Genomic DNA, 11,116 nt, shown 5'->3' on the forward strand with positions numbered 1-11,116 from the left:
CAAATTTCTCTCTCCATCACCACCATTTTCCAGCTTCACCTTCATGCTTGTTAGTCGACCCACCGCCGAAAACCTTACCAAGTCCTGAGAGCCTACGGCTCTCCATGCTCCATTCCTTCCCCAAAAACTCGAAAGATCTCAAATTTGAGGTTCCCCAGATGGCAATCCTCCATCGACACTGCGGAGCTTTGTCGCTTCCCGATGAAACGGCACAGAAGGGAGCTACAAAATAGCAGTGAAGAAACCCTAAAACACCGCCTCTGCCCCTCCAAATCCAAGTACTAGAACCCTCCCAAGTACCCATCTTTCTTCCATCCGCACGCACACGAAGAAGCAAGGTTGCAGGAGGAGGAGAAGAAGAATAGGTCTAGGGTTCGCGAGGATAGCAACAGATCCGTCCATTCCTTTCTTTATTTGGCCCTCCAAAAAATCGCCGTCGCCTTGACAACAGCCGTCTGTCCGTCCGTCTGTCCGTCCGTCCCTTTCTCTATTCGGCACTCCAGAAAATTGATGTTGCCCTCAACAACAGTAGGTCCATCCCTTTCTCTATTGGTGAGACCAATTCCATGGATCCACTCGGAAACCGAACCGGACTGGCGGTCCGGTTCCCGGGTGGATCCATGCGACAAACGGGTGAATCCCGGTTCCAATTTTTTGAAATTGGTCCTTAGCAGGTGGTTCTCGATTCTAGGTCAGGAATCGCCCGCCCGGACCATACACACCCCTATAGGAGATGGCAGGAGATGAATTCCTTCTATATATCTCACTCACGATCAACCTCACAAAGTGTGAAATCTCCGCATGTGCAAAGTGCGTGCATGAAAACTATATTACGCAAACCCTATTGAGAAATGTCGCCTGAATTGTTTGAATCACTAAAACTTATGAACTTATCATCGAAAGTTAAGTTTGCCCGTACTAGAAAGAAGTTCTAGATCTGTTTTTAAATTATTCTTCTAGTTAAGGCATTAGAATACTCTTATGTATACGGGAAAAACCCTAGTTATAAGAAGGATTACTTTGGCCTCCTCAAGGCTTGATTGTACACTAGAGAACCTGGAAGTTATTACAAGATTGTCTAAACTAAAATAGCCCTAACGCACATTGCTTTCGCGTTTATTTACTCAATCAATGAAATTGCACCTTTGAGATTGCCTTTGTATTTATTTTATTTTTTTCTTTTTGGGCCAGACAACAAAATGCTTTATGTGATTTGAGTTTAGGTAGAACTGATAGGAGTAAAAAATAATTGAGAATGCAAAATAATTACGAACATTTTTAAGTACGTCATAAATAGATTAACAGAAACTGAAAATGCATGATGAAGCGTCGCAAAGCATATCGTGGCAGAAAATTATCAAAAAAAAAATATATTGGAAGCCAAAAAAAATGATATTTGATCCAATTAATGGGAAAATATAAAAAAAAATCATAGAACTTTTGTAGTTGTGTCAATTTAGTTTTAAATCTTTTATTTATGTCAATTTAATCCTAAATCTTTTGATTTGATGCCAATTCATCCTTCCAGCTAATTGTGGCCGAATTTTATTGACTGTGCACTGGTTGGTTGACGTTACATGGCTGGTGCACTAACCAATCTTGATATGAACAATTTTTAATAATATTTTAGAAAAATTTGCTTTTCTTTTCCTTTTTCTTTTTTTCTTCTCATCCTCCTTCTTCTAGCCGCCGTTACATCTTGGCAACTAGCCAGAGGCAACGACCAGCGAGGTCAAGGTCAATCTGGCTAACCTCTTATGAGCCTCACAGTTACTAGTGAGGCTCAAGCCCTCACTAGAGGCCACAAAGGTTGCTTGCGCTAGGTGGCGAGGCTCGCCCTCATCGGATTTGGTGAAGGTCAAGCCTCACCAGTCATGAGTGAGGCTCAACCTTGCCGGATTTGGTGAGGTTGACTCGAGCTAGCCTCACTAGAGGTTGGATGAGGGGCAAGGCTTGACCCTCACTAGATCCGGTGAGGGCGAGCCTCACCACCCAATGCGAGTAGCCCTCATAGCCTTTGGCGAGGGCTCAAGCCTCGCTAGTAGCTATGAGGCTCACTAGAGGCTGGCTAGGTCCGATCGTTACCTCAATGGCTAGCTGGAGGAAGGAGAATGACAAAATAAATAAATAAAATTGAAAAAAAAAATTAAAATATTATTAAAATTCTTCCACATCAAAGTCGATCGCACCACGTTAGTCAACCGATGCCCAATCAGCAAAATCCAGCCAAAGCTAGTTAGAAAAAACTGAATTGATATCAAGTGAAAATGTTTATAACTAAATTGGCATTAAATAAAAATGTTTATAACTAAATTGACACAAATTAACATAAAGATAAATGTTTATGACTTTTTTGACACTTTTCTCCCAATTTATTGATACATTTATGCACATAAAAGAGATCCCCAGATAATGGAGTAGTGATGGTAGAATCAACCAAAACTGTAAGATCAAGAATACATAATTTGATGGACTGGCACATAAGAGTGGCTAGAGATTAATCATAATATGCTCATGCCCTTGCACTTTTCTGGATGAAGTGTCGGAATGGATTTTCGGAGCAAAAGTTTACACCTAAACATGAATCTTTAAGATCAAGAATTCATAATTGATGGACTGGGACATAAGAGTAGCCGGTGGTTAACCATAATAGCTCATGCTCTGGCACTTTTCTGGTAGAAGTTGTCCAAGTGCAGCCTATCCCTTGCCATGTTTGCGTTTATCCATATTCCTTTTCGTCTAAATGCCCTTCCATCTTTTGACATTTGGCCCCCGTACTTTTGTTTTATTCCACATTGCGTTTTCACTTTTTAGGCAAATGCAATTGAAGTCAAACAAGTGACGAAAATCTTCCATTTCGTGGCCCACGCGCAGGTACAAGATCCAAAAAGAGTGCCTAAAAGCAATCAAGCATATACAAGATCAACACAAGAAAAGAGCATATTCTGAAAATTAGCGGTTCCTTAAAAAAATGAAATCGGAATCATGTTCACCCTAGATGATAGTGTTCTGAAAATGACAAATTTCTTTAATTTGGACATCTCTTACACCAGATCAAGTCACTAAAACTCTAGTACCATGAATTGTTAGGGTCACTTATACATTAGTGGCGCCTTTTGCTTGATACATCCAGCTCTCTCTTACTCCTAATTATGCAGACATGTCCACACGGGTGTCCAAAGCATAATCAATTTATATCTGAATTTTTATCAAGTCTGGTCTCGATACAAGAAATAAGTTCCATGCTCGTTGTCAGATAATTGACGCGTGGAAAAATTTAATAACAAAACTAGTTGCAAATGCACTACTAGAGTCAAGGGTGGTCACCTGAAAAGTAATTAGGCGTTCCTAAAAAGCAGAAAGCTACATCTGTGACAGTCTTATTCAAGCTAAAATCACTGAACCCCAATCGGCTTGAGTGGACGGTGAAATTGGTGCTCTTGAGATGATGTTAATTGATTTTTCTATTGCGTCGTGGCTGTCATTATGCATGCTTTTTGATCGACCATCTGATTTTCCAGGAGGAAAGCACATTGATCCTACGAGCTATATGAGCACATGTCCATGTTTTATCTTGGCCCTTCTCCTTATTTTAATTGACGAATGATCACGCGTGTAGCAATTGGAAGGATTAGGCACCAGATTGAGTGGATTAGCTAAGATGTCAATGATTGTCATGCCCTAATGAATTTTGCAGCCCTACAATGATTGTCACTATGGCCTCAAAAAAAAACATCGTCATTGATGCTTCCTAGGATTCTAAGCTCCAGCTCACCAAGTTCCACGAAACAATTGAATTTCACAAGGAGGATTAGTACCTCTCTACTTGTATTTTTTTTTAAGGAAATTATCCAATCAATCTTTTTTTTTTTAAGGAAATTATCCAATCAATCCTAAAATTACTGTATGAGCAATCCTGGGAAGCAATTAAACATTCATGACACTGGTCAACGAGCTTTCCCAAAAGTAAATGTTTAGGGATTATTATAAGTTCTGAAGAACTCGACTCAATGTTACGTGACTTAAAATTGATAGAAACACGTCCTTATTGTATAGTCACTTCTATGTATTGGCTAGAGTACATCCACTCTATCAAAATTACCTCGCATTGTATTGCAATTGATGCGATTGGGCATATGTGTGAAAAAAGATATCGATAAACCCGAAAGCGACACGAAGCGACACATTTAAGACACGTCATTTTCTTTTTTAGCATGCACAACACAAAGAATAACGTCTTGTAATGAAACTGACTTAACACGGTCATGATCTCAACGTAACATGTGAACAAGAATGAAGCAACCTCCATTTTTAATACCTTTCTCCAAGGGTTATCTATGGTGACACCTTTTCCTAAGTAATCCAACCAAAGCGGTGCTCTTCCTTGAGCACACTTCGTTTTCACTCTTCCTTTCTTGGACGTTGCGCTTCAGTTCTTCTATTTTCCCATCTCTTTTCTTTACATGAACAATTTTAATACCTTCAAATCTTTTTTGGCAATTAGCAACACCAACTACTCAGGCAATTTCCGCACGAATACTGAGGTTTCAGAATCACGATACAACAAAATGCAGTCTTGGACTACGAAGAACCAGAGAATTCTGTATAACTAGACCTTAACTGACCAATAAAGAGTATAGGGCAGACGTTTTTGGAACATAGCATAGTTCTACAGTACATACTTTGCAGCATCTAGACCCCATTCAAGAAACAGATGAGACTCAGACGACATACTCAAATCAGCATCCACTGAACTAGAGTGCCCTTCGAGCCAAAGGTGAGCTTCTTATTTACTGTCGTTGCGCCTTTGTGATCAGACAAATTGATACAAGAGTTATCATTGACTCCAGTTGCTCCAGAAAGAAACCCAGACCGATCTCTTTTGTACATTTGCTGCAACAAGCTTGCCCTCCATGACAATATCAGAAGCAGAAGTAACACAGCCAAAGGTATCCGCAATTTTTGCTTCTAGCAATTTGATCTGAAATGATGTCGAAGTTGCCTAATTAATCAAAGGATCCTCTGATGCCTTCAAGACTCTCTCCTAGTGATAACCTGTGAAGCACAGAAACAGATGAAATAAGATGATGTCTAATATATAAAGAACACTTTGCCCCTAAGAAATAAACGTGGGACAGTATGATGGCATGAAAATCCGCTGAAAGATACAAAAAGCTGACACTGATCTAGGAAGGGGAGAAATTCATCAGAAACCAATTCATAGTGGGGAAAGTTCACACTCGAGTATAGTGGTGGATGCACAAGAGGACCTACCACGTTTTAAAAAGCCTCAAGTGCCTAACCAAATATAGTCCAAACACAGTGTTCTCCATCCATCTCAACAGGATGAATCACACGCAGGAACATGGTCCTCAATTTACATGGGATTCACATACACTTCTCTTTAATCAGCCATTTCACATAAAAATGCAATTGGAATTTTCAGCAAAGAAATTATAAAGAGATATCACAGAACCTCTAGTACTGCGAGTGACTGGGAATTTTCAGTTCAAGTTTTGTGTAAGGCAGAAGTGATGGTGCTAAATTAACTGTCGAAAGGAAAGGTTCCTTGAATATACATTCCCTCTACAAGGGTCTGGAGACTTCTAACGGAAATCCCACATCAGGCAATTTTACAAGGTGAGAGAGAAGAGCGCATGCCTCGTATACAAGTTTCTCAGCTCAATGACAGAGCTCATGAGATTCAAATGCAAAGTTTAGGGTGATTGGTTTTAGTTTATCAAGGGATGGGCACATTCTTTTGGAAACCCATCTCCATTCTAGGAGAGCATTATATTCAATACAGTGAAAAAAGTGAAGAAAATCAAGACAGCTGTAGAGGCTGATGATGATTTTATTAGTGCAGCTTTCACTAGCTGATGAAAGCAAAATCGCCACAAGGCAATTAGGACAAACTGTCCCTGTTAACCAGCAAATAGGGCAAAACTAATTGGCTTAATCAATTTCTCTTTATTCTCATAAATAGACACAACATTAAAAATTGTGCTAACAGTACTGTGTTGCTACTTTCTAATTCCTTAATCCGTGTTATGATTAATCTATGATTCTAGTTCTGCCCATAGTGAATGGACATTCTAGAAGAGGGACTTTTCAAATGTGAAACCACAGTTTACTTCTGTCTTAATCATTAACCTGTCTAAAATCCACTTGTTCTACTGATTATACATTGTTTCTACCCGCATGAATGCGAGATGTAGTTGTTTGATGGTATCCGCAACCATGAATGAGCAGAGGAAGGTACTCTGCATGTTTAGACTCTGCATAATGAGAATTGTCAAAGTATATGCTGACCTTTCGTACAGTCTGATTTTCTCACTTGTGTCTTTTGTCAGTTGATTATTTCATTGGAACGGGGTGGAGAAAGATGGCGAGGGAGAACTAAATGTTGCCACATGTTTTGTACAGGATTCAGTTTCCTGCTTCGCAAGTTTGCTGGAGAAAACCAGGGCTACTTGTAACTTTTAAGGTTGCCACACTTTCCCGGTCAATTTGTGCAAGCCCATATAATAGGCTTTAGCAGATGCTTCAATGATTGGCTTAGCAGGATATGCCCGATGCCACACCTAAAGCAAGACTGCTGACTTATATCCTGCAGCATTCAAGGTTCCTAAAAGGACGCAATAGTTTAGAAAGCAAAATCCTAAGTGTGTCTTTGGGGAAGTTGTGGCTTTAGCTTTTACTCTAACTGTAACACAACACTTGCAAGTTCCTAATTTTTCAAACATATATCTAGTTACACCTAGAGTCCTACAAATTTCTTTTATTATATAACCAATAGTACTTTTTAGCTTCTAGATTCTATATTTGAAACTATAGTTGGATTGTAATAGCCAAAAGACACTCAAAAACACATTAATAATCCAGGACAGGCCACCCTAATCCTCCAATAACAAACCTCTTTTTTTCCTCATTTAAACTCTGAACCCGTTTCAACGTTTAGACTTGAGCTATGGAACTACTAAAGGATGACAAGACACTACCCCATGGCACTCCCAATTTATCTATTAGACTGTCCAACCCAAAAGCTTAAGTTACTAGGTGGAGAGTGACTACATGTCTATAAGGTCCATTGAAACCAAATAATCAGGCAATGGAGAGAACTTAACATCATCAAATGAATTTTTCTACTAATTTCTCGTAAAATATGATCACATATCTCTTCCTTGATATTCCTATTGGTTGACAACCTCATATTGACTAGAAAGATACTCCTACAATAAATCTGTATTCAAGAAGGTTGATACCCCATCATTACATCAAAAACAGAAGCTATCTATTGAAGTACTTCAACAAGGATCATCCTATTCTTATGCACAAACAGCTCTCAAAATTTATTCCGGATTATAGAATAAACAATCTCGTTTAACCTTCTGATCTGCTCGACGGTCATCCCTGAGTAATCTCAGCGAAGAATCTTCCATCATATATATGATAGTTAAACAGATAAGACAATTTTCAACTTTTCCATTACATGTCCTGCTAAAAACCTACGCAATATGTCCTATTAGTAAGTTGCTGAAAATATACAAGGCAGCTGAAAGAGCTAGAAGCTTAAATAGAGTAGAAGCACAATAGAAAAAAAAAGCTGATATTCTGGGGCTTAGAGAAGCCAAAAATGTACATTTAAAATAAGACGGCTGACTACAGAGTGTCTTAGAACCTAGTTATTAACAGGTTCCTGATATAGGTAAAACTCAACCATAAATTAGCTTTTTCAATCTCAAGAATCTAACCTCATCAGATGTTGCATGTGTACCACATAACCACTAATTAGAGACAATGTAAAAAGATCAAGAAAGAGATTAAACTCTCAAAACTACTTGGGGAAAACTATGCCCTAGCATCAATGAGTCTACCTGCCTTGGTACACAATATAAAATTTGATGTTTACCATCTCCACAAGCAAACGGAAATTAGTAATTAATCTATTATCACTGCCAAAATGAGCATCTACAAGACAGAACTTACTTATGCATGCAGTATTTGTATTCCTGGCCCCGTGTATAGTCTTTCTCTCCTTCTTCAAGCTACAAAATGAACACATCCCTGATAAGTATTTAAGAAAGCTGGACTACGCAAGAGTTGGAATAAAAGATAAAGCAAGACTAAATGGAGGTTCCTCTTACTGGATCACTTTCATAGACAATCTCATAACAAGTTGGAGAAAGGCATTTCAAAGCACAGTTTTCCTTCGCTATCATTGAAGACTTGCATTGCCAACCCCATAAGCCACTGCAAGAATAGAAAATGTGGAGACTCATGCAAAAGTAATGGAGATTTCTCAAAATGAAGAAATTTGTGAATACCCCTTCACAATAGAATTGCATCACAAGATATGCTGTGAATCTTTATCCTTTCGCAAAATGGAGGAACTAACTAGAGACACATGATGGAATGTAAGCCATGTAGAAGTTGGTGGGCCTACCGACAATCCATCTGAAATCTTATCAGATGGAAGACATTTTAATATTTAAATGCTATTACATGTCCCCACAAGTGTAAGCTAAGATTTGGCCGAAGACTAAAGCGCGGAAATTAAAAAGGAAGCAAGAAACGTAGTGCAAATGCATTGAGTTCTGTAAGACTAGTAAAAGGCAGTAAATTTGGTATTATTACCACAAGCTACTCAAAGGTCTGGGGGTTTGCTTTCTGATCTAATGTTCAAAGGTTATAAAGATATCAATAGAAAAATATGATAGAACTTTAAGTCAGGTAGGCTGATTTAATTACTATATCTTCAATGTCACAACACCCATTAAAGATGTTAGATGGTTAAGTGGTAGTAAGTTCACAGGGCTGCATGCTATTAGTTCAACATGAGGGGGTAAAGAATGAGTTCCTACATGGAATTTATTCAGTTTTCCCTCCAAATAGTAAGGAAGAACACGGCGTTCGCTAACTTGAAGCCGTGCTAAGACAATAAACGCGACACAGCAGAACCAGATCACATTGAATCGGCCCAAAATGATTCATGTAGCATATTCCACACGCCCAGAGGAACAACAGCTTCCTCAAGCTCAATTCAACCCTCTCCGACTGCCATGGAACCCCAAAAAATTGCAGCTTTTTAACTGCCCATCACACAAGACTACACGAAAAGCTCAAAACGAGTGGCCAAATCGGCGACGACGGAGAATCGTACAGATATCAAAAGGGGCGCATCTTTCTTGCGTAAAAGAAGATGGGGACAATGTATTACCTCTCTACATCGGCATAGCACTCGCTCTTCTTCTGCCTGATCTCATTGTCCTAGTCCGATGAAGACGAAAACAAAAAAAAAGGCATAAAAAAATTAAGAACAAAATGCACGAAAAATCAACCGAAAAATTCCGGCTGACGAAGGTCCCGAACGAGCGGGGGGCGGAAATCAAGAAACGGCGCCGGCGGGACTTACGGAGATCGGGATGCGGGACTTGGCCAGGACCGCCGGAGCCTCGAGGAGGAGGAGGAGGAGGAGGAGGACGGCTAGCGCACGGAGAGGCCGGAGACGGGGATCGCCGCCGGTTCCGGCCATGATCGGGGAAATCCGAATCGCGCTTGTTGTCGAAACTAAACGACGGGGCGGTGTGGACCGGACTTCACAAGGCTTGTGGCCTGACGAACCGTGCGCCTTTTCTGGTGTTTACCGGAAGAGCAAGTATTTTTCTTTTTTTCTTTTTTAAATCCTCTCTTAATCGTTTTTTTTTTTTTTTTTTTGTTAATTCGAGAGAATAAGCGTTTTTCTCTTTTTCTTCTTCTTTTTCTTCTTTTTCTTTTGGAGTTCGGGATCGACATGGCGACTCTCCAGGTATTTCGGGGCCTACGACACCGTGGGCCTCGGCGACCTCGGGGATCACATGACAAGGCCTCGCCTTGGGCGGGCGAGCTCAGGCTCGCCCGGTCCCAAGAGCCACGCCAACCACGGCGAGGCTTGGCCTCGTTGGGGCCGACGAGCCTCGCCGTGGTTGGGCGAGGCCGCCGTCCCGTCGGCCACGTCGCCGAAGAAGAAAAATAAAAAGAAAGGAAAAATGGAAAATAAAATCAAAATATTAAAAAATTAAAAAAACAAAAAGAATAAAAATTTACCAAACGTGTTTATTCATTTTTTATTCCTGAAACAAACGTTACCAAACACGTTCTTTTGTTCAAAACCGTTCCTCGGAACGTAAACACTTTTTTTATTTGCATTTAACAAAAAAAAAAACAAAAATATTTCCATGCGGGGCCTAAGGGTACCGTTTCTCCTTCGAGAAAATAATTTTTTGAACGTGAAATAATTTTTTTCTCGTTTCTCGAAACAATTTTTTAATATAAGAACATGCTTGATAATAGCAAAAAATTTATATTCCGAGAATAAAAATGCGTTTGGTAAATTTGTATAATTTTATTATTTTTTAAATTTTTCAATATTTTTATTACATTTTCTTTTCTTTTTCTTTTTTTCTTCTTTCTCTTTAACGCGCGTTTGGTAACGTTCTGTTCAAAAATTGTTCTAGGAACGAAAAAAAAAAAGTGTTTTACATTCCAGAAACAATTTTTTACCGTAAACATGCGTTTGGTAAACTTGTTACGGAAATAAAAAATGAATAAAAACACGTTTGATAGATTTTATATATTTTTTTCTTTTAATTTTTTAATATTTTTCTTTTATTTTTCTTCTTTTGGCCGGTCGCCGACCTCCTGGCCAAGTGATCGGCCGATGGGGGCCGATAGCCTCGCCCAAACATGGCAAGGCTCGCCGGGTTGGGCAAGACTTGGCCTCGCCTTGAACGTAGCCCGAGCTCGTCCGGATCCGGCAGCCGGTGGTAAACGTAAACCCTCGATGGCAGCCAGATAAACCACTCATGGGATCCCATGGTCAAGTCGTCGGAAAAAGAAGAAGAAAAGAATAGAAAAACTTTTTTGTTTCTTTGATGAGGTAGTGAAACAATTTTTTTTGTTTCTCATTTCCATCACAAAAAATGGATTTTGAACAAAAACTAAACGTGTAGATTCCTCTCTTTATCGTTGTTGAGCTAAATTGCTAGTATCGAGCAACGGGTTGTTAAAGGAGGAGGGGTGGGGAAAAAGACCACGACCACGAGTGGGGGCTGTGCATGAGTCCCGGTTCCATCAA

General features: G+C 39.7%; 1 protein-coding gene across 1 annotated transcript; it reads right to left on the minus strand.

Moving 5' to 3' along the window:
• Positions 1–4,500: 4,500 nt before the first annotated feature.
• On the minus strand, positions 4,501–9,635 carry LOC104444541. Its single transcript, XM_010058233.3, has 5 exons — positions 9,416–9,635; positions 9,221–9,270; positions 8,148–8,253; positions 7,990–8,048; positions 4,501–5,055 (listed from the first exon to the last, which is right to left on the minus strand). Exons 1-5 carry the CDS (start codon positions 9,533–9,535, stop codon positions 5,007–5,009), a joined length of 384 nt encoding a protein of 127 aa, XP_010056535.2. The 5' UTR covers positions 9,536–9,635; the 3' UTR covers positions 4,501–5,006.
• Between the last annotated feature and the right edge of the window lie 1,481 nt (positions 9,636–11,116).

This window comes from Eucalyptus grandis, chromosome 4 (genome assembly GCF_016545825.1).
Source record: "Eucalyptus grandis isolate ANBG69807.140 chromosome 4, ASM1654582v1, whole genome shotgun sequence".
Lineage (NCBI taxonomy): Eukaryota > Viridiplantae > Streptophyta > Magnoliopsida > Myrtales > Myrtaceae > Eucalyptus > Eucalyptus grandis.